A 24,868-nucleotide genomic window follows, 5' to 3' on the forward strand; every position below is an offset into this window, starting at 1 on the left:
CTGTGATGCTGAAAAATGTAATCCCTCCTAATCTCTAGCTTTCTAGCAGGCTTTGGGCCAATACTGGCCATTCATAAATTCATCTACACGGATTAAAAAAATAAATAAAAAATCAGTTCCAAATATGGAAAATATATCTGAGCGAACAATTAGTTTTGTTTAAGTAGAACATTACATGTTTTCCCAGAAAGTTGACTTTTTTTTATATAAAAAAATTAATACTATAACAGTTAAAATGTTTGAACTAAAGCCGTGACTAAATGCAGACATTGAATCAAAAGGTGCTCAAATAGAAATCAAATAAATCCATGCATATTGGGAAATCGGGCAATTTATGACAGGATAAATACATGAATTTTAACCATAAGTTGGTTGGAAATTATAAAGCAAAGCATGTCAATCCATTGGCTATTTCAATTTTTAATGTTTTTTTTGTTTTTGTTTTTTTTTTACAGAGGAAAAATGCCACATTGTATGTGGAAAAAGTTTTGAGATCATCTATCAATATTACAAAAACTTGGCATTGTAAAAAGGGGCGTAGGCTTTTGAGAGCCAATGCACCATCGTCCTTTAACGATGACAAATTATACATTCACGCATCTTCAAAAAAAAAAAAATCCACCACTCCTGCATATTCAAAAGAAAAGAGAATACATACACAAAAACCTCTAAAATTTACAGAAGCCCCAAGTTGCACAGCGATTCTGAGTGTCAGTTTCGTGAGAGTGCACAGAAATTGATGAGGTGTCTTCCTTGTGCTGATAGAGTCCAACTGATGTGCAAGAAGGCATTTTGCTTTCAGAAGTGATGCAGCACACAAAATCCGGTGTCTTGAGTTTAGTACTTGGCATCATTGAGATTGATCACAGTATAGTACCATAAAATAGTCCCCCAACCAAATACATCAAAAACCTTTAAGACTCCGAAGTTCACATTTGCTTCTCAAATCAATCCCTTACAAAAACCATTTAAAAAATATTTTACAGCTGACAGATCAATTTAGGAAGGAGGCAAATATAATAGACCCACCTCAGATGTAAGAAGCTATGTTTAACTGACATCCTTATAGTGTCTGTACACAAAATGATTTAAGAAAAGCAAACTCAGACATGAGCAAAAGTAATAACTCTATCTCTGTAGTGTCTACACCTTCAAACCGCTGGGATTACAAACCTATCAGTTTCATCTCTTATTCTTTACCTCCACATTCACTGGAGCTGACAACACATCCACACAGTCCGCTCTCTAATCTTGCCGCCACCTTTCACTTCCTTTTAAAAATGGGCAATTTTCCCTGCTGATTTATCTTTGCCTTTATCATTTAAAACTTGTGAAAAATAATGTACTCTGAGTTGACATCTGGTAAAAAAATAGCATCAACCAATCCAAACATTAAAAACAAAAAAAATAGCTGTCAGTCTCCTTGCTATGAAGTGAAAAAAGACTTAATGGGTTTTATTTATAGTGTTGATAAAACTGATCTAACATTAGACTGATCTACAGTGAGTAAAAACCTTCTCGACTCTGACTGTAATCCCCTCCTATGGTGGTCTCTTAAGTTCCGGTTTCTTCTGCTTGGCACAGACTTCTTGCTCAATCTAGACTCTAATCTCGTCATCCTCCTGATCCATGAAGTCGAAATCATCATCCCTGTGTGGCGAACTGTACTTCACACTGTTTGTGTTGCCGTCATGGAGGTTGTACTGAGGCTTTTCCGAACCAGAGCTGGACACAGAGCAGCTATCCGTGTGGTGGTTGTTCCTTTCTGATTCGCTGATCTCCGGATCGTAGGGATCCGCCGTGACCTTTTGCTCGAGCTGGAAATTACTGCGAGGTGGTCTCGAAGGTGCCCACTCCTCTGCGTCGTCATCGTCGATGTGAGGAATGTGGGATGGCGATGCATGCTCCTCACTACCTTTGCCTTCCTCAAAGCCAAGGTCGTCCTCATCCCAGTTTTTCTTCTCCATCACGCTGAGGATATCCCCAAGCATTGAAGGGCCCAAGTCGATGTGGAAGGACATTACGGATTCTGCTTTTTTCATCCCACCTCCTTTCGGCATGGACGGAGGCAGGTCTTTAAGTTCACCGAAGTTTCGTTCGTCAAGCTCGGCGTCCATTGTGGCCATAGCCGCCCCTCCGTTCATCGGCTTACTTTCCACCAGCGTCTTCATAGGACTGGAGGAGACACTTTTTGGCAGTTGGTTGCCCATGTTTGAACTCTCAGCGTTCAGGTAAGGCAGAGATGTGGCAGCAGAAGGCAGTGTGGGAGTCTCATACTTGTCTACTCTGTTAACAGATTGGGACCTCTTGCTGCTTCTGAAGGTGCGGGACAGCAGCCCTGGTTTGGGACCTGGTGAGCTCTCCTTTGTGTTGGACTCCCTTGGCGGTTCCCCTGATCGGGAGCTGAGAAATGAAGTGTCTCCAAAGGCGTCCCCGCCTCGACCCACGTGCATGGTGTGACGGAAGTCCCCCAAAGGAGCGCTGATCATTTCAACTGTCAGGTCAGCCCTTGACCTCCTCTTCGACTGGTTGGAGTTCCCCGTTAGCTGCTTGAGAATAGGCATGATGGCAGTCTTTCAGTTGTGATCCAAATCAGTAACTAGGCTTTCGATTCTTTTTAAAGTTCCTTGGGATTTGTGGGAGGTTATCAAAGCAAGTGTAATTCCAGGTGTTTAGAGTTTGAAGCCATCCTGTTCCTTCAGTTCAGCTCAGTTGAAGGAATCTGTAGAATAAAACAAAACAAATGTCAATGTAAGTGTTCCTAGAAAGACCAAGTAAAAACCTGGCAGGCAACGTGGAAATTTTAACAGACACGTCAGCTCTAATAAAAAAATAAAAAAATAAATCTATGAAGTTTAATATAGTCATGCATGTAGTGATAAGCTTTTTAGAGACTAATTTTTAAAGATAAAGCCCCTTTAAGAAGCAAATGAAAATGTTAAACTCCCCATTAATAACTTCTCCAGACAACTTTGTTAACCTATCACGTAACTCATTTGTTTCCTGATGGCTAAACCGAATGGAAACGTTTGCTGCTGTGTCCCGAAAATGAATCCTCACTCGAACTGGAAAACATTTTAAATGCAAAAATCTTCAAGGGCGTTATGTAATGGTGAAGGAGGCTGTCTAACTACAAGCACGTTTACCCAACACCAATCCACTTGAGAGGGAAAAGGGACACCATTGTAGTGGATTTCCATTCAAATTCGTTCTGTTCCTTTGATACATTTTTGTGCCCTATTTCTCAACTGTCTCCTTCTGTTTTTCCATCCACTGCAGTGTCTGCTGTGCTTTAGTTCCCATTTAGGCCCCTGACTGTTACATAACCAGAAGGAGACATTATACTGGGAGCCAGAACAACTCAAGCTTGAAATAATAAAGGAACAGGAGGGAAAAGAAGAGGAGACGGGGTCTGCAGTACTTCTTCGGCGAAGTTCAACTTAAACCACAGACTATTTAGAACAGATCCTCTTCCCTCCATACCAGAAAAAAAGAAAATGCGTCAACTTTGTCGTTGGCTGAAAGGTGCTATATACATAAAGTTGCCTTGACCTAAAGTCAGGGTCTTGGGCAGAAAATATGTTACAGATGCCAAAGTTTGGCAACTTTTGTCAGCATTTTTGGCTGCCTTGTCTTCGCTTTATTTTATTTTTTTTCACGTGGTTTTAAATTTGTTGTCAACATCACTACAGGCAATAGATGTTAGCTGAAGTTAGGCGTAAGCTTGAGCACATTTCAGAAAAAAAATTACAAATTATGACATCCTTCAACTTCAGTTGTTTCTGATTAGCTTAATTTTAATCTCAAAAGAAATGAAATGTGTCTAGTAGCTATGACAACAAAGGTGTTAAATATATTCTCTTGATTTTTTTTTTTACTATCACTGATATGATTTAAACAGAGCGGAACTCAAATTCAACTTTGGCTCGGGCGTTGGGAAAATCGGGTCTCGGCAACCCACTTAATGTGTGAGTCACAAGTCCACAAACTCCATGGATCTCTGTAACAAGGGTGTCAATTGTTCAAACCAGACAGCATGAACCATCATTTACAGTGTTTTCAAACTGAGGCTGAAGCCCACACTCTGAGCTTGCTTTTGAATTGCTCCCATGAATGAATAGCTGCTTTACTGAACAATATTCCTAAAGAACATCATTTGCATTTCTGACAAGAACCCATTCAACTGGAAATGCAACTAACACCAGATGGAACAGAGCCGAGTTTGATAAATGACAGAAGTGAGTCCCTCTATGGTTTTTTTTTTTTTTTTTTTTGCTCCTCTGAGAAAAGACCTGTGGTTTTTATCAACGACTTCATTCAGTATGTCTGTAGTTCTAGCACTAATGGGGAAGACGCACTGCCCTCACAGAGGCTGAACAAAGAGCAAATGAAAATCTTTTCTCTCCACTTTGATTGTGAAAGTTATTCGAGTTCAAGCTTGCGCCACCCCATAAGAGAACTGAAATGAGCTTATTGTTAGGAAAGCTGTTTAGATAACTGGATGCAAAGCTTGTAAGCTTATACTTTAAAGCTGAAAGCACGCCAAACACTCTGAACCGTGGCCCTGCAGTTACATTAAGAAGGTATGATACGTCGGTGTTAAACCTTTGAAAGGTTCATGCGTTCTATGCTAGCTAATTAGTAGATGTTCAACTAGTGGCTTCTGAATGCTTATCAGACCGCCGAGGACAACTCATCCAGCATTATGTTCCTCGCCACTGCGCAGAGATTTGTATTTCTCTATGGCAACATCGGAGCAGTGTGGAGGCCACCAATCGGACTTCCTGTCTCTAAGCCGGCCGGAGACGGCAAGAGAAAAAGATTTCATCCCCTGCATGGAGAGATCAGCTCATTTTGATGGATTAACCCTTCCTGGTGGCCTTATGCAGGGCGATGAGACGATCTCCACAGAAGAGGAATGCTTTTGAAGTGATGCGTAACAAGGAGATATTCAATCTCCACATAAAAAAAAAATAAAAATAAAAAAATGTCAGCGGGTTCTCAAATATCAAAAAGACCCAAAGCGAACATCTTGGGGTCATAACAGGAAATGGCCAGCTTTATTGCCTTTGGGAGATTCTTGATGTTTGTGCTTTAAACCTCCCCGCCCCCCTTGGTTATGTGACCCCGCTATTGTAGCCCGGACAAAAAGACGAAGTATAGCCTACAGTCATGTTCAATCTTAGCCTTTCAGTAAACTATAAAAGAAAAAGGGTAATTTAAGGTAATGGCAGGTCATGGCTTATTTTTTATTTCAAAATAACATTTAAACAAGCTTTAAACAGCCCTTTTGTATGAATGGGGACTTGGGGCTATTAATTTGTTTTAGAAAATGAGTCACCACTACAATTAGGGCTGCACAATATGGAAAAAATGCAATTGTGATATTTCTGTTAAATATTGCAAGGCCAATGCTGTTTGTGATGAACAAATTTTTTCCTCACTCGTCTTCTGTGTTTTCAACTGTTATTCGTCCTTTTTGAGAGGCTAAGAAAGTCGGCCTCCAAAATCTACATTGAGCTGAGGCATCAAGTGCAGAGCACTTATGAATGCAACTTAAATGTAACTGCCAACGTAGTGTTTCATCCAGCATAAGTTATGTGTGCAACTTGCATGTGCAATGTAAGCTGCACACGTTGATACTGCGATCGCAATCGTGATTTGATGTGCAACAATCAAATCTGTTGTACAAAGACACTGGCTGCTTAAACTTGGGAGCGATTTGTATGAGAGAGTTTGACGGGATGATGAAGTTTTAAATGGTGTCTTGCAATAGTGTTCGCGTCCCTCTCAGATTTCAGCACTTTGTTGAATGCAATCCATTTTAATATGGTGGACTGAAACAAAGAAGTGCGTAGTGGTGAAGTGGAAGGAATTCAAAGAATGCATTAATCAAACATTGGCTCCATCGGCTCTATGTTTAAAGGTCTGTGTCTGACGAGAAGGTGAAAATTCACAGCAGTCCAAAGTATTTTGTTATTCTTAGGTGCTACCTGGACACTTTATCTATGTATCCATCAACCTCGATTTAATTCCACCCAGCTTCCCTTCGTCTTCCTTCTTCCCTGGCAGTTTTGATTACAACCAACCTGTAATTGTAGTCTCTTTATCACTACACAGTTTATTCACTGCTGTCAGAGAGCTTCAATATCTCGGCATCTAAAGAAATGGGCGTTAAGGATAGGCTGAGTCAATCCTACAGGCCTAATCTATTGTGGACTTGCACAGTCACAAACTTTTAGTTTTTCTTCCAACTTCTGCCCGTTGTCAGCATGAGTGCATATTTTCTCAAAGATATTGAAAATGAAAATGTTCCGAGCTTCACTCGCTTTCCATTGCATGTGGGCCCGCAAATCCAAACAGAAAGAAAAACAAACGTCTCAGAAATAGCTCACCTAAACCAGAGATTCCAGTTTGACTTCTACAGGCTTTTATTCCTCGCGACTGTAAGTGAAGCGTTGCTGCTGCAGATTCACAAAGCGGACCGTACTGTATTAGTCTGACATGTTTATGTAAAGGGAAAATATTTCAGAAGACGCGATAAAAACCGTACACTTTATCTGCAAACGACTGCCCCAGTTAACGTGCCGCTTGGTGACAAAGCCTTTATATAACAGTGCACTCACTGCTCCGTGTGACTCAGGCTCCAACTGAGACAAGTGGTGACAGGGCCATAAATGATTAAGAGCATCTTATGTTGCCAGCAGCCTCTGATGTGGGTAGAATGACATCACAACAACCAACACGCTCGACAGCGTTCAGGCTCGCACTTGTAATCCCACTGATCACAGACACAACACTGAGCCATCCCCACACCACTTTCTCTCCTTTAGCTGCTCAGCCCAATCACAGCAACGTCGAGTCACATGAAACCAGGAGGCATAAACTGACTGCATCTTACATTTTTAACAGAGAGCGAAAAGTAATATTTTATTTAGGAGGAGGAAGCTCTCAGGAAAAAGCTACAGGGAGTCGGGAAAACAAAAAAAAATAAAAAGTTACATAACAGCACTGAGACTTGCCATTTTCTGGCTGGTGCTGATCAATTTGGCTCTTTTGCTGTAATGTACGTTTGCAGTCTGTGACTCGTTACAGTTATTTAGTATAACTAAGAACAGATGTCTGAGATAACTACTGTCTTTCAGGAGGAAGTTACTTTTCTCCTGTCTGGTTGTCTACATTGGCCCAAACTTAAAAACAGTAACTGTTTTAACATCAAGAAGAACATTTCGACAGAGCCAGAATTTGCTACCCTTTTTTATTAAAAATAATAAAATCCCAGAAATGTTTCAAAGCATGGAAAGTGAGATATGCTTTTTTTTTAAATTAACATATTTTAAAAATTATAAACATCAAAACTCCAACTGATTCAACTTCCTGGTCTCTCATCCCTCCGTCTCATTGTTTGGTGCAATGATATGCAAATGGTCAGACCTGCTGACCAAAGCTAGAAATGACACTCCTAATCGATTAATCAGGAGCAGTGCATAACAATGTGAACTTTGTAACTCCAACAAAGAGCATCAGTAAATTTCTTTTGCAGCAGCTTTGTTGGGCCCCTGACCTTTAACCCAAATATTGGATTCCCACGTGGGGGTTGGGGCAGGTCCTGGAAGCATCACAAGTACTGGGACACTTAACAAAGTTTAATCCCACATAAATAATTGCAGAGAAGACAAAAAACATCTGTTAAGATATACAAAATTGCAATCTACATGCAGGGGAGCGCTTAAACCAGAGCTTCATGTTCTTGGGCACATTTTTGCAGTTAAATCACCACCTTTCCACCTTCAATCACGCTTTCTAAGAATACAAAAAATATTTTCTGTTACACCAGAAAATAGTGAAACAATATTTCATTTTTGTAACTGAAGTTCAAATGACTCATTTGACTTGCTTGATATGCTGGAAAATATTCTGCTGATTTGTTACTGAAAATGTCTATGGCAAGCTATTCTTGTTCCTTGCCTACAACTCAGGTGAGGAAACCAGTTCTGCCTGATTAGCTCCATTTCTTCACTGGAAGGCAAACCCTGTATGACAAATGGCAGAGCTATCTCGAGCCGAAACAGGTGACAATGTTCAGAAAATGGCAGCACTTGTCACGTAACAAACACTCAGGTATAACCCTTTACTATGCTCTTTTATTTCATCCTTCCCTAGAATCAAAGTTACGTCTTAGAACTAAACGAAACTGGAAATAGAGTTGAAACAAATAGAGAACCTAGGTTCCAAATTACAAAAGGTCCGCTGGCAGGAGAACAAAGGGTGCATCATCAAATTTCTAAAATCAGATGCTGTGTACTTTTTCCAATTTCCTACTGCAGCAGTAGGAAATTGTTAAACAGTGTTAAACTACTCTGTGTAGTTTAACATTTAAATTTATTTGTCCAAACATAATATCCATGCAAAACTATTGGTAAGCATATAGTCACTCTCTTTCCCAGATAATCACTGCAGACACTCTGCCTCTCTGCTGGCTAGCAGCTGAACCTATAAACAATTACTGATGTTCACAGAGCAAGCAGCCGGAACTAGCACAAAACTTACTCAACTTTATTAGAGATTGACAGAAAAATCAGCTTTGATTAAGGGACCTTAGTCAAAAACTGTTAGCTTCAAAGGTCCGGATGAGTCGTTTGCAAACTCAAAAATCCAATCCAACAATCCATGAATGCTAGAAGGTTAATAGCAACTTGGCAACAGCACTTTATAGGACACTTTAAATATAAAATCAGAGTATAGACAGCGATGTACAGTGTCATTCAAAAGGAATGTAATTTCTACAACAAATCCAGCAATTCCTGTGGTTTATTCAGACTACAACCAAATGAAAGAGCAAGACTTTCCACACAGGAAGGCACAGAAGAGCAAAGTTAAGTTATTTTAATCTTTATCACCAGATAAAAATAATTCCTGTTCCAAATGATGCTTATAATTCCAATTTGCAGTCCTGCTAGAACAGATCAGAGATCAGTTGGCTGGGAACTTTAAGTGATTAGAAATACAACAAAGATGCTTTTTTTTTTTTTTTTTAGGAAAATGTCAAAAAATAAATACATTAATTAAGCAAACGATGTCAAGCTGTCTTTAGAAAGAAAAATCTTAAAAGAGAACAACATGTACTTTAAGTAATATCTCAGTCATTTAAAATGGACAAATGAAAATCACAATCAGCACAAACATGCAACTTTTATTGCTTAAGAAATCCCAGAAATAATTCTACTTTTAAGCAAACTTAAGAAGGGCAGGCGAGGTTTAACTAAACCTCACCGGATAAGGAAAACATTAAATTACTGTAATGCACACTATTCTAGACAAAAGTGTTTGAAGCAGGTGATAAAATCTGCTCAAGACATCAATTCTAGCAAATATCACAACAATCAGAGGTCGAAAGGCCAGTAGAATAACACCTACGGCAGCGAGCTAGTTCGTCCTCCATCTGACATTTAAATGGTTTCAGTTAAACAGCGGCGGATTCCAACATTTCATAGTAGAGACTTTAACTGCTTTAAAACATTACAGGCAAGGTTGCGAGTGTTTGATTGGTGTGTTAGTGTGCAGTGGATTAGCGCACCATTGCCACCCAGACAAAGAAACAGAACCACAAACGGATTAGCAGTGTTATTTTTAACAGGGCCTGGGCTCTTAACACGTGGAGTAAATGGCCCACCTCTCCTAATTTTAACACAAACAAAAACCCAAACAATCCTAACTGCAATCCTTCAATCCATTTTGGTGTTTGCCAGTGATATTGTTGTTTTAGTCTTTCAAAATTTTATATTCAGGGCTAAAGGACAACCCTCTGAACACTTCCTCTGTGTTGCCAGCCAAGCTGACCTTTTATGAAGCCGTTACTCCTGCGTGGCTGGACAGAGCACTGGGTGGGCTACCACACCGTGCTGGAGACGCAGAGGATTTTCGGCTCCAAAAAACAAACGGATAAAGTTTCTATCGCTGTTTTCCCACAACACATCTAAGAAAGTATCTATGGGTAAAAAAAAATCCCAAATAAGGATTAGAGGGCTGAGAGGCTTTTTTACTTGTGGGCCAGTATTTGGGATTTTTCTGGCACAGATGGAAGCACTGAAAGTACGCAACAGGGCAGCAAAGAGAGGCAAGATTCACTAAATAAAGCCAGCACACTGACAGACGTTCTTTCACTGGGTCCCACATGAAATATATCCAACCCTCATTACAGCTACAGTGGATGGATTGTGCTAAACTCTGTGTGTGCACAGGAGTGTACTTGTGTAATCATCAAAATCCTTCCACTCAGTCGAGGACAATCCGACCAGTTTCACGCTTGGTACCAGGAGCCAGGATAAGAGCCAAGTGGTTAAATAAATCGTCCAATAGCTGTTGGACAATGCAACAAAGCTGAATTTCTGCAGAGGATTGTAGTTTGAAAGAGACAAATTACATAACGCATTGTCGAAGCAAGAATGCCAGAGTCACAGTTGGCTTGTGCTGTAGTACAGTTTGTAGATTTGAATTTAGCTACAACAATGGCTACTGTTTCCCCGGAGACAAAAGTCACCAAGAAAGGGACTTTACAAAAGATAAAATATGACCCAAAAGATAAGTGATGAGAAGAATGGAAAAGAAGAGCACACACAGCAAGTCTGGCGAAGATCTGCAGGAGGCCTTTCAGTGCGACTGGATGATAAGTGACTGGGTCAACCTCTCAACGGCTTCTAGCCTTTTTTTATCAGCAGCCTTCCCACTGAAGTTAAAACACACAACCACAGCTATAAAAGGCCTCAAGCAGAAAGGCTCGACCAAAATCCTGTGTTAATAAACCTCCCTGGTGTTAACTTTAATGACACAGACGGAAACCAACAAACAGTCACTGACAATAAAGAGGCTCTGGTAAAAGGGAGTCAAATTCCCCCTTTACCAATTCATAGCCCTGTATGGTACCTAACCCTACCCTTGTTTCCTTTCTCCCCACTTCCATTTTGTCCCATTAAACAATCCATTACGCACCCATCCACTAAAACCACTGCGTCTCAGTTTATAAACTTCTGAATAGTCAGCCAGTTTATGACTAATACACAAAAATGCTAAAATTCTCTTCACAGTCAACATAATATTATTTTACAACGAACAGAGAGAAAATTCACGTCACATCATTTAGGGAAAAAGTTATATTGATTATGCTTTGAATTACACATGGGAATCTGAAAGTGTATCTTGTTTACAACTTCGGGTTTCATTTCAATGTCAATCCTTGGGGTTAGAAACAATGACATCAACACCTCAGCCAACCAATCAGGGACAATAGAAAGACTCTGAGATGGTTTGCACCTCTGTTTTGTTCCCCACACGTTGCAATTTAATCCCTTCCTACTTGGATTGTGATCCTGCGAATAAAACGTTTCACATTAATGTACTCATACTGTTGTAAAGCAATTTAAATTTCCGTAAAATGAAGAATGTTAAACTATTTGTTGTTTTTTTACTAAGTGACCTCTGGCAGATACTGTTCAGTGACGTCAGATATAATTATCTTACAGTGAACTATCAGCAAATTAAGGGAAATTACTCTTAGGAATGGTTTGTCCACGAGGGTACAGAATGCCTCTAACGAGGCAGTTATGAAGTGAGTCATGGTCAGAACAAAACTTCTGGATTCAGATTGTGCTGTGTATTTGAACTCTGGTGACAAGATATTTGGTCAGTTTGATGGACTTGTATTGTTTTTTGTTTGTCAGCACATTAGATAGATTTCAGTGACCATGAGGCCTCTGGTCAGGGTCGTCATCATGATAGCCTTGCAAGAGAGGGGATTTTGCAAGTTAATTAATATCACCATGGCAATACTCAACAATAATGCCACAATTGCTGAATAGCACCTAATCTTGTGCAGCCCTAACCAGCACTCCAACAGAGAACATTAAAGTTTACAAAGATGGCCACATCTGACAAGTCCCCAGCCTAAAGATGAAGGTCTAAACACCTCCTCTAATTCTGAAAAGCAAATTGTCAGTATAATTGCAATGTTACATCCTTTATTTACATCGCGCGTAGTCCTGTGGACTCGCATGCTGTGAGCAAGCATGTATTTAAGTTGTTCTGAATGCCAATCTTAATGAATGTTCTTCTAAGCAACCAAAGGGAAATCTCATCTCAGATGCTCGGCTCAGTGGGAAGCGGCTGATCGGTGTAATAATTTAATGAGCTACAAATGAACACTGCAGTTAGGTTCATTAAAAGCCAAAATAATCTCTACAAGTGGTGATTTAACCATTTCAGTGAGGAAAAATAAAAAAATAAAAAAACAATAAAACACATCCCTGTATGAACCTCTGACTTTTTAAACCTAATAAAAAAAAGGGCTAATTTATTAAACACTCAAAAAAGGACTTTAGAGAAAAATGCTGTGCTTTCAAACAGCTCCAGGAATCTTTCATTTATTTAAGTCTTAAAAGTTTGTTTTCTATTTCTGCCCAGTAAAGGATTTCCCCCTCTAGCTTAAGAGTGTTCTGGCCTGTTTCATAACTGGCTTTAATTATTTATAATTCAAACGTTTTTTAATTAGTGGCAGGGCTGGGCTACATGAAGGCCAATTTAACCGAGAGCACTTGAAGTCCTGCAGAAAGAGGTTTGGTTTGACCAAAATATTATCTTGATTGACCATATGTCGCTTCAAACCCATTTACACATAAGTGAGCACTATTAGTGCCCTTGCAGATGTGCAAGACAATAATGCCATGCAGAGTCATGCATCCCCAAAGGACCATGAAAGCTGGCGTCTTAGCAGTGCTCAGATAACAAACCAGATGGCTCTTTGAACTTATTTCCTGAAGCCGTGGCGTCTTTAATTTCTATGAATAAAAATGAAAAATTCTCCCGCAGAGCTGACATTAGTTTGCTTTTCTTTTATTTCTAATCATATGTGGTAAACCACCAGACATTTTAAAATACTTCAATGTTCATAACACAACCAATAGCACAGATTATCAAGAGTCAGATTAGCCACAGCACTTGAATGAACCGAGACTTTTATTTTATTTTATTTTTTCGAATCTGAACTACATGGGTTCCTGCTCTGTGGTTTCGCCACCTCACGCCTTCGGTTTTAACGGTAGATGTGTCTGCCCACAGGCCCACACCTTCATAACCAAGTAGGGCTGGCCTCTCATAACTTTGGGACATCCGGAGGGATCTCACTTCAGATTTACAAAGTGTGCACATTCAAAAGAAACTTAGTTTACTAAAGGCTTAAACACACACCTCAGATGAGGGACACAGAAAAACTGCACCTTGCACAGTGAGGAACATCTCCCAAGACCATATCAACCAGGAAGCATCAACCAATCAAAAGAGGTCATTTGCACAAACATTCAGTTCTGGGCATGTTAGAGACCAATTAATTTAACATGCATATTTTCAAACTCTGGGAGGAAGTCAGAGTACTCCGAGTAAAAAACAAGCCTGAAAGTGGCAATTCTCCAAACTCCATGCAGAAAAACATGAGGAGCTTTTTTAATGGATGGCACCAGTGCAATAAACGCCACCATGCCGCTCTTAGAAAATATGTTTTTTTTTTTTTTTAACTAAACACAGTCTGCTGATGTGCTTTGCACATTCAAGGATTTTCACAAACCCATCTTATTTCCCAGGATAAAAGGCAGTTTCGCTCAGAATTATGACACAATAAACATTCATCACTAAACCTTTTGATAATTAATTGTGGATTATTTTAATTAAAAGAGAATAAAGTGATTAACCTTCATGAGCTTGCATTTAGTCTCCTAGAGGAGAGACGCCAATGTGGCTTCATATAAACACATTTATGAAATGACTTGAAATGGCAGAAAAGCATCTTCCTTAGGAATGATGCATGTTTTGAAAAAGATGCTACATTTTGTCTGGACTAAGTTCATTTGGTGGCAGAGTAAAATCTAGCAGGCCATTTAACGTGGCGAGGAGATGAAAAACAAGGGGTAGTTTTTGCTAAAAACTTTGGTAAAATAAATAAATAAATTACCCTAATTTTGCCACATTTTATAGTTCAGCAAGAATCTTGCCAATAATTCAAATATTTTTGGAGACAGACAGATAGCTAGATCCAACCATATCTGTATTTATGAGTTTCAGCACTTCATCCCTGACCTCTGCGCTATTTTCAAAGAAGGAAGTGCATAAACAATGTGCAGATCATTGTGGTCTGTATGTGTGTACATGTGACACAGCAAGTCACTCCTTTGGGAAACCCAGCTGCTAAAGGGAGGAAACGATGTAACATTAAAAAAATTTTGATCTTGACATCATGTTATAATGTTATTTCCTCATTAAAAAGCATACCTGGAATGTCGCCTTGAACATTCCAGGTTCAACATCCATGCGTGTTTGAGAAATCCTTGAATCTCCCTTGGCAAAGTTATTCAGGGATGCCTAAACACTTGCTCCCACAAAGCGCCAAATATTTTCACAAAGCTCCTCCTCAGAGCTGCAGTCTCCATACTGCTTCCACCTGACTAGCGGCAGCAGCAATTAGCAAACACCTGACGGAACTGTGCGACTGTCTGTATGATTAGCGGAGCAAGGGACCAATTTTAAGGTGTTAAACTTTAAAGTCAAATTGCTTTTAAGCCACGTTTGATTGAAACTATAACAGTTACTCAATTGAGCTATAAAATGGCACCATGTGCCTGGAAAATACACAACCTCCCCCTCACCCCCCCACCGTTTAAGAGTCACACAAAAATAAAGCTTTTAAGAAAAAATAAATAAATCACCTCGCGTTTTACTTGCAGTGTAATTAAACCCTTCTTTAAAACTTCAGTATTTGTTGGCCGTAAGAGAAAATTTCCAAATCCTAAGCTTTCCCCTGAATCCCAACTTGATTACGTTCAGCAGCTCTCTGATGTCTCATTAGTTACAGCTTATAATAAAACCATTTTTTTTTCTTGTATTAAAGATATTTGAGATACCACTTTGATCCAACTTTTATTTTCCAGAAAGCTGTGAGCATTCGTTGTAATTAATCTAGCAGACTAAATTCACTGGCTGAGATGAGTGTTTAAAGTCCATCAACAATCACTTGCACTGCCATGAACATGTTCAAAGGTTGGCACAGATAAGTGGAGATACACGCCCTTGTAGTTCCAGTAAAAAAAAAAAAAAAAAAAAAAACTCTTAACAAAAATCACAACTATGTCACAAGGAACAAGAACGAAGAAAAGAAAAAAAAGAACAAACCCTTCTGACACACCCAACACGCACATGTGAACAGGATAATGCACATGCACACACATTCATGAAGGATGAGGGTAAAAGGTGACGCCCCTTGATTCACAGTCATTAAAGCAGAACAACAAAGGCGATCTTTATCTGTTAAGGTATTGTGATTTCACCGCAGTCCATTCACAGAGCAGCGCTGATGACCTGAATATATCCTCCAGAGGCTCAGGAAGGAAGATGTGTGAGCCTTTACTCATATAGACTCAATGTTTCTCACAGGATTATGAAACTGTAATATAATAGTACCTCTTAAAACTGATACTATTGTACCTCCAGAACAAACTTCTGGTATGATTTTGTCACTGAGCTGGCTCAAAGATTATCACAGTTACACAAACAGTCCTCCTTTGTCTTTGAGAAAATAACCACTGAGGTTTTTTTTTTTGTTCACATGATGTCCATAAACAACGTAGGTCCATTGGGGGAAAAGGCGGGGACTGGTTACTGGGATCAAGATGTACCAACAGGTATTGTTTTTAAAACGGCTAAAAACTTTGGTCATGCTGTTCCTACAGCTTAAAGTCCTTTTAATGAGATGCTAAATAAGTGTCAGAGCAAGAGACTAACCCATCATGAAGAAAACGTATAATCCCAATTTATTTTGGTCAATGTTGAAAATGCACTTATTTTGCCTCCATGTTTTTTTTTTAAATAGCATATCATTTATACTTGAAGGATTGAGTTGCTTTAAATAAGAAATACCCCAGAGACATTTTTTCTTTAGGCATTTACTTCAAATTTAATAAAATGACGGAACTTCAAATTATTCGTGGAAAATCAGCCTATTGGTTGAGATTTTCCATGGAGCATATAAAACATTTCAAAGATAATAAAGCAGCCAAACCAAAGAGTAGCATTAATTTTCTCTGAAGCTCATTGGCTGTAACCCCAAGATCAGAGGAAGATGCTATGTGTTACTTTCTGAGGTTGTGGCAGAAACTGTGTGTATTAATGCATATCAAAGTTGGTGTTTGATCTATGAAAGCAGGCAGTTCTAAGCGTTAGATGGGGTCTCACGTATTTGGGGATTTTAGCTATACGCAGACAGTCATGGTCCCTCACCTCTGAGAATACTGAGGTTCTTAAGTATAGTGTAATGTAACAATATTTTTGAAAATAAAATTCAGCTCCTACATATTCAGTTATTTAAGATTATTTGCTTCTGGACAACCATGTTTCAACAAAACAGCAAAGTCTGAAAAATCACGTTTTTGATCCACATCGGTCTTAGAATTCAAAGTGTTCCCAAGTAAATTTAGTGTAAATCCTGTCAAAATAAGATTTATTCTGTTTGTTGCTTTTTTGACTTAAAGTTCTCAGACTTTGAGGCTCTTCTAATCCACCTGTAAACATGCTGCACAGTCAAGTCATCCAGCCAGGAGGAGATGTCTATATGACTGAGTGGATTAAGGAACTTACTACAGGTGTATAATGGTGGCATAAAACGAGATCAGCATTATTAAAGATTATTGCTGATGTCAGTACTTTGACTTTTAGGCTTTCTTTCTGACCTCTGCAGCAACAAATCCAGCACTTATCTTTTCTAACTGATTTTTTAAAGATGATAAATTGCTCAGCTTTTTAAGCATCTGATAAGATGCTTTACATAGAAATCTCACAATTTAGAAAAAGAAAAAAGTCTCCTTTGAGAGTTTTTAGTATGTTTTGTAGCTACGGCAATGTCTCGCAAAAAAAAAAAATGTAGTGCTATAAAGGCTAGATCTGAGAATAAAAATGCAATTGAAGATGTTTTCTTTCAACTTCTCAAAACACTTTTGAGACTTTGAAAAAAAAAAAAAATCTATCCTTGAGTTAGAGCAAAAATAATGTAAAAGTCTCTTGGAAACTCCAGATATTATGGGATGTAGCAGTGGGAGGTTTGTTAAATTGTTTCTCCTCAAAAGGACTTGGTGAGTAACACTTAACTGCAAAATGTTAAAGAATGAGCCCCAACCCACTGACATTTTTCCTTCCCTCCATGCCATTACCACATGACTGAATGCTTCTTACAAAGTCAAAATACCAGAATAAAATAGGTGTTTAAAAGTACGTTTCTGTGATTTTGCAATACTAAGAAGGGCTTTCAGCAAATGAAATGCAGAGAGGTGTGTCTCCAGACGATTGGCACTGTTGTCATCAGTACAGATTTCAAAGCAGCTTGTGCTGGAACAGCCTTTTACATCAGACTAGGCGACCATCCGAACCGGTTCAACCGCATGCCAAAACACTGGAAGCGATGGTGACTGAAGAAAGTGACGCAAACTTCGCATATAATTGTACAATTCAATCAGGTACTTCTATGTACACACCACTGTGAAGGAGGAGCTGGTACAAACAGCCTTGTTGTTTAGCATTATAGCATTCCTGTTTAACAGGTTACTGTCTTCTGTCTTCTACACAGCAGAGATGCAAATGATAGCAACCAAAACAGGCAAAGATTAGAGGATTGGATGTCAAGTTAGGTTCTTACGGAAAGGAAAAATGAACTTGACCCTTGAGAACAGATTTAAAGTAATTATGTGTAATGACAGTATGAAGAAACTCCAAGAAATGGCTCAGGTTGCTCTTTAGCGTGTCCAGGCAAAGCGAGTTTAGGCAGCAACAACCAACATAATAACGCGAGCGAGACACTACAAGGCAATGACTTGTGAGGGTTACCAAGAGAAACATATGTGTTTAGGGAACTTCCAGATTAATCAATGGCAGTTGCTTCCTCTTTTATAGTCACTGACTGGGGGACTTCTGGATTCAGAATTATTTTTTCCCTAAGTCACTCACACATGAAGACATTGTCTATTCAGAGATAATTCAGACATCCTAAGAAGCTTTTGTTTTAGTTGGTGATCTGAATCCTGTAACAGATGGAAAATGAGAGCTCACAACTTTTCTAAATCATACTATAATCTATGCCTGGGCAGAACCGCTGTCACAAAGGGTTTTAGAAAGTTTTGAAACATCTTTTTCACAGTTTCAAGTCCTACTGGGACTCTTTCCGGGAACCAAGTTGGTTTTTCTGAGGCAATTATTACTCTTCTGTATATGCCAGAGTACAGATTGACTAGCTGGGTAGAAATTTACCTCAGAAAAAGGCTGAGAGGAAACACAGGTGGCTGACGATGATGTAAAACGGGAGAGCACATTTGGAAAAACACAGAGCACAACCACCCTATTTCCCACATTGTTAGCCCACCAAAATCACATCAGATAAAGCACTCTGTTTGATGTATGGGTTCACCACTGCTATCAAACAATAACCTTGAAACAACATTGTTAGGATATACGTCTCCCTGGTGTACCGTAAGAAGTTTGATAGTGGTGGCATTTAAAGAGTTCGTAGTTAAAATTAGTTTGAAAACGGTCCCTAGGATGCCGTTTTAAAAGTGGCAGGTAGCAACAAACGCTTGTGTGTGTTTGCCTGCCGCTGGGAGGCAGTTAGACTGCAGACCGGTTACAAGTCTGTGTCTCCTCTGACCTACGCCTAAAATGCAGTGAGAAGTATTCTGCTGCATTTTATAAGATAGATACAATATTAGTACGACACTTGAAACTAAAATAGATTCTTTTCATTTTACCTGTCCAACTGAAAAGCTCATGTTGAAACAACCTGGCTTATTTCCAAATTAGACTGAAACGAATGGAATGAATTGTATCTAGCAAATTAAAGAGGTAAAGGAGAATGGGACTAAAACTTTGAAATGATTTAATAGTTACAAAAAAAAAACATACAATGAAAATTAGTACTTTAAATTTCTAGTGCAATTAGATTTCTTTAGGTCAAGAAATGGTACGAGGAAAAAGATACACATGCTGTTCCATTATTTAGCCCCTTATCAATAAGAAGTAGTATTTCTTTTCATTTACCAGGAAAAGCAAACACCTGAAATAAGTTGATTTTTTTTTTATTCTGTCATCAGTTCAGGTTTATACTGCTTTTTCTTTCACACTTTTGATCATTGAGGGCCGAGGCCTGTTTGCAGCTGTCTGTCGGAAACCATCATTTCAGGCTTTTAAAAATGTTTATTTGCTGACGAACAAATAAAATCAACCACAACCCTGTGGATCCTTAACAGATAGTCTACAAAAGAGACACTGCTGTGTGTGTAAAGTTCATGCTCCTTTCGGTCACTTCTCAATGATTCTCTGATTATTTCCTTTATTGGTCACACACTGTCCACAAGAAGCCATTTAAGTGTGCGTTTAAACAAATTCACGGCGTGCAACTTCGCAGAGCGCATGAGAAACTGCCCGAAGTTACGGTTTCCATGAATCTTCGCATGAGCCCAGTTACTGTCTGTCTCCAACCCCCACTGCAGCACACCTTCTCCTAATATAAAACTGCAGTGACCTCAGTGCAGCACAGTCAGAGTTGGGAAGGTGGCCAACTTGCTCACAGCACCAACATCCTCCCCAAGCAAACTCAAACAGCCTTGGCAGCAAAAAGAAGCTACAGTCAGAGATGACACAGCTCCGTAGTTCCCCCCCCCCATCCCCATCAACCCTCAGTTCTCTCCTATGACACAACAGATTTTATTGGAGAGACATCTGCCTGCCAGCTGAAAAGAGGCCATAATGTAAGGTAGCTGAAAAAGGCCTGGAGTGTGTGCAGTAACGCAGAGACGAGAAGGACGATCCCGGGTTTCTGGTTTTTATGACACAGAGTTGTTATTTCTGGATAATAAATGATTCATCAAACAAAGTGAACACTACTGACTGACCCTGAGGGCCGTTGTTAAGGCGTGGTTAAACATTTGTATGTAAGAGGAAGTCAGAGGAGTTGTGCATGGCCCATTAGTTTATATGTCCAGTTGCCCATGGAGACAATTTAACCATGACTAGAGAGGGGTAGCGACTGGTGAAAAGACAGCAATAATGACACGGAGCGGTGTTAAGTTGTTCTGGACTTTACGGTTAGTCTACACTGCTTTTAACAACAACAACAAGATAGAAGGGGGTACTTTGAGTTTATGTGTACTGTAGTGTTGTCTATAAAACACATTTTGCAGCTCATCAGACAAAACGACCAAAGAGAAAACACAAAGAAACTGGCTAATGGTCCAGGGGTTTTCAAAAAAGGTAGACTCCCAGAGACTTTACAGTGCTTTGCTGTCTTACAAACCGGCCGACGAGTAATAACGTTACGTAACTTTCAGTCAGGGGAAACTGATGCTCAGGGAATCCATCTGTCCCAACTATGATTAAATCATGTCCTGTCCTGGAGCTGGAAATAGTTTTTGGGACAAAAATTCCACGGTCTGTGGCCCAGTTCCAACTATTTGTTAAATAAGATAGTTATTAGTCATATAGAACATATTTATCTACATGCCTGTGGACTTGTCCTTCAAGTAAGGGTTCCGAATGTGAAATACACCACATGTATTATTTAATGTACTTATTCATTCAATCTGCTTGTTGTGTGTCTGGGCTTGGATCAAAATCTGACAATTACTTAACTTCCAGTTTACATTATATTACAATGTATATTATAATGCATACATTATTTCTTTTTGGCAGGTATAAAAATCTCCTGATTTTATAATTTTGAGCAAAAATACATTTGATGTTTATCGCATCAACATTGTCCATACTAAGGTTCAGGCGTTTAGTATGGACAACATTTGACCTTTTTGCTCTCCATAGTTTGGAGAGCTGTAGCAACCCATTTTCAGAGACTTAGTTAGTGGGACTATCTGCCAAGATAGCTAGCCTTGAGCCTGCTGCTTAACAAGTATGGCAAAGACTTCTAATTAGTGCCTTCCTTCAACCAGCTGACCAGCGGTGTGCAGCAGCAGGCTGGGGGTGAGTGGTTAACTTATTTGACAAATTAACTCATGTTTTTTTGTTTGCTTTTTTTAGCCTAGGAAAAGTCCATATTTCACCAGAAGATTTAAATATTTTTAGTCTTGACATCCAAATTTACCAATAATGTATAGATGGAATGTCTTTCTGTTTCAAGGGAAAATACACTGACCTCATGGGCTGAATAAATGGACCATTTACTCTAACCACAAAAAGGCTGCTTCACAGTTAATGCCTTCAGAAATCTGAAATTTTGATGACTTTGGATCAGAAAGCTTCAGAGTATCTTAGTACAATGCTCTAATTGTTTCGAAAGACAACTTAAAAAAAATTGACAACATATTTTGCTTAGTCTACAAAGGTTTGCCGATATCTCAGTCCATCACATGCCTATTTCAACATCCTTATCCCAATTCGAATTGCAATAGAAAAACATGTCCAAATTGGGATTGTCCAGTGTCCAGACTTTTATTCTTATTTGAAGCAAAACGGCTTCGAGTAAAATATGAGCTTTAGATGTTTCACAATTTTGAAACAACTTCCCTTTAAAAAAAAAAAAACTAAAACTCATAATGTCACCAAATACAGAAAATAACCAATTGCTAGCATAAACAAATATTTTACTAACCTGAGCAAAAAATGTTTGACCTACACCATTTCAGCAGTATTAAAAAGTTAATGCTCTTCTAGATTAAATAGCTTATTTCGACATCAAAACCTCCTGAGGGTGTAGCTAGTGCACCACTGGTGTGTTTGGCAATCTGTCCTGTGTGAATTAAAGTTCTCTCAGGTACCTTTGGTCAGGAGGAGCCCAAAAGTTGCTGAAAAGTTTACTTGTACCTTAGAAAAGTTTATTGTCCATTTCCAAGCGAGGCAGTATGCCAAAGCTAATCAGAAAAGCTATGCGACATTTTAGAAGAGATAACCTCTAAGAAACGAAAACTAAAGTTGTTTGGGTGAAGTATGTACACTATTCTGTCCACACATAGAATGAAATACTTGTTAAGTTTCACGCAAAATCAATGAATAACAAATGCCCACAAAAGGGAAATTAAATGTGAGGACGTTTTTTTCAATAGATACCAAAATTTTAACGGCCAGATTGGTGATGAAGGACAGAGAGGACGCCAGAGGGCTCATTGTTTGGTCCTCCATATGGGACAAACATGATCCCGATGAGACTGCCAGGCGCTGATTGTCCACAGGGAACATTTGAGATTCAAATGAGATGCAGATCTCACACCGCTGGGTTTTAGTTCAACCTACGTTCCTAACTTCACGGAAAAGCTTTGCAAAGAGGGCACGAAACCAACAGTGGGCCAACAAACCAAGTCATTACAAAGCAGCACTCTCCCCAAACAAAGCAAAATTAGAAAGGTTAGTGCGCAGTCAGCTTCTAAAACATGGGCTACACATTATGGAAAGTTACCTTTCTCCTTCAGCTTCCAGGCGTACAAAAAGTTCAAGGCAGTATTCCTTTCAACTTTCCGTAAACACGAAGTAAAAACTGCGAGCAGTAAGTTGTCAGAAGTCTCGTTTAGTTTCCTCAGAGGAGAAAAGACAGCAGAGTTGTGTCAGGGTTATGGTCCCCTCTGTGTGTGTCTGTGTGTGTTGGTGTGTGTGTGAGCGTGTATTTGCTCCAACGTCCGTTTACTCCGCATCTGCGAGGCACACAAAGCGGCCTCCTCTCCCCTCAAAGAGCACCACCCCCCCGCTAAGATTTAAAGGCACAGCGTCCTATTTAGCCACAGTACGTAACAATAGACTCAACTTCAACTTGGTGGGTGATGGGACTCCTAATGGGCCTGTCTACTTATCTCAGGGAGAGAATAATACTTCTCTCATTTATATCATGTTAGCATCTTAGGAATGCCACAACACAAACACATATAACCAAATAACTACTACACGCTGTACAAAAGAGCCTGGATCTGGATGGACTAATGTCATATGGCTCTTTGGTGTGTCATACATTGAAAATGTTTCTTCTGCAGCTTAGATATGAGAACAATAACAACTGGTAGTACAGGTTAATACACAAATCTGGTTATCAAGAATGTTTGGCAAAAATAGTCATCATTTTAAAAAAAATCAAGTCCCATTTGTAGTCTTCTGAAAGGAGAGACAGCAAACATATGGAAGAAGATACTCTGCTTTTTTGCCTGAATGCTTTGTGTTACAGAAAACCACGTCACAATAAAATGTGGTGGTGGCAGTATCATGCTGTGGAGAGACGTTTCTCCAGCAGGATCAGAGAAACCAGTCAGATGATATCGCCCTGCTTAAATGCAGGGCGATACCATTAAACCCTTAAAAGGTTTAAGGGTATAAATATGGTTTTAAGCACACTATGCTTCATTAGGTGCATTTTTTTTTGTTATTGTAGCTGTATTAAAAGATGGCTGCCACACTAATTGTGGGAGACATAATGTCATGAACTAGCCAATTATTTCTGATTGTTCACAGATTGTGTTATAGAAATGCCTATTATTGTTTTTGTTTCTTATTCATTTGTTGTTTTTACTTTAAGCAATTATGTACCATCGAGTGTGAAAAAAAATATTAAAACCCTTTTTTTAAAACAGCATGCGTTTAAGTGGTTAAAACAACCATCTGGTCGTCAGGTGTGAACCTCTAACCCGGACATTACTGTTCGCCATCTGTCTCTCAGATTTTTCCCATATGTTAATATTATTATAGATCTTATAAATGATGAGCCAATTAGTGGGACAAAGTTTAATGAGATTCTCTGCATCTTGGAGAACAGTGGTGCATTTCCGCTGGAACAGAACGTTGTCCCTTTCTGTGAAGCAGTCTTTGTTTTTTTTCCTTTATTGCTTCCTTGTGTGGTTTTTGTATCCAGTGCTTTGCTTATTTCCTGGGATTCCACAATAAAAACATACACAAAGTATATTTTTTGTCTACTGGAAACCACTCATATGAGGTCACACTGTAACTAGACAAGAAATTGCTCCATGTAACAGCTTTTGTAATTTATATCACCATTCTTAGCTGCCTCAAATCCCTGAATGACCTTTTTTTGGTGTAAACTGCTTTCAAATTGCAGTGAAAGTGGGCGAGAGGGTTCATTCCAAAAACCTGGAGATAATGCTAGCATAATGCGCATTTATTGCATAAACAATTTAAACTGCTGGCAAACAGTACATTAGAAAGGACAGTGGGAGGGATCTCCTTTCACACAAACTACTATCCTTTCACCGACTACCGGTATATCCACTTCAAATCCCTAACCCACCCTGAGTGAAACTGACAAATGAGGCAATTTAATTCATGGCTTCAAAGTCCTTTGAACTACACCTTCTGTCTGAATGCCTTAATATTCCAACTGTGGGCTCTCAAAGCTCATCATGGCTATTTAGGGCCCTGGACTCCCTTTTAAAGAGGGACCACCAGCTCAGTCATCCATTGCCTAAAAGGGGGTAGGAACAGAGAATAAGGAGACAAATATTTTTTTCTGCAAGCTGAACACCTCTTGAGTACAATTCCACAGTCAGAGAGAAATTTCCCATGTGTTTTCAAAAAAGGGGATTAGCGCTCTGGAAGCTCCCGTTCCAATTCCCTGTCCCATCCTATCCCATCTAATCTCCTCTTTTCTCATGCCTGTGTGTTTAGTGGGTTAGCCCTGGATCAAGTGACTGAGTGTGATCCAATTAGCATCTAGCAGCATCTGACGCTCTGCATGTGTCTTTGATTTAGATGTACTGTACGTGTTTGAGCGCTTCCGAAATGTAGAGTATCCAAGACATTCCTCATGCTTTACAGACAGACAAGAAAATTCCTCATGTTTTAAATTGTTGCA

General features: G+C 39.3%; 1 protein-coding gene across 1 annotated transcript; it reads right to left on the reverse strand.

Annotated features, from left to right (window-relative positions):
- Nucleotides 1-404: 404 nt before the first annotated feature.
- cdc42ep4b (CDC42 effector protein (Rho GTPase binding) 4b) lies at nucleotides 405-22,728 on the reverse strand. The gene is made up of 2 exons (XM_014989862.2): nucleotides 22,478-22,728; nucleotides 405-2,722 (listed from the first exon to the last, which is right to left on the reverse strand). The coding sequence occupies exon 2, from the start codon at nucleotides 2,562-2,564 to the stop codon at nucleotides 1,599-1,601; it is 966 nt and encodes a 321-aa protein (XP_014845348.1). The 5' UTR covers nucleotides 2,565-2,722; nucleotides 22,478-22,728; the 3' UTR covers nucleotides 405-1,598.
- Between the last annotated feature and the right edge of the window lie 2,140 nt (nucleotides 22,729-24,868).

The sequence above is a fragment of the Poecilia mexicana genome, unplaced genomic scaffold, assembly GCF_051168715.1.
Source record: "Poecilia mexicana isolate PSO_F unplaced genomic scaffold, ASM5116871v1 scaffold_19, whole genome shotgun sequence".
Classification (NCBI taxonomy): Eukaryota; Metazoa; Chordata; class Actinopteri; order Cyprinodontiformes; family Poeciliidae; genus Poecilia; species Poecilia mexicana.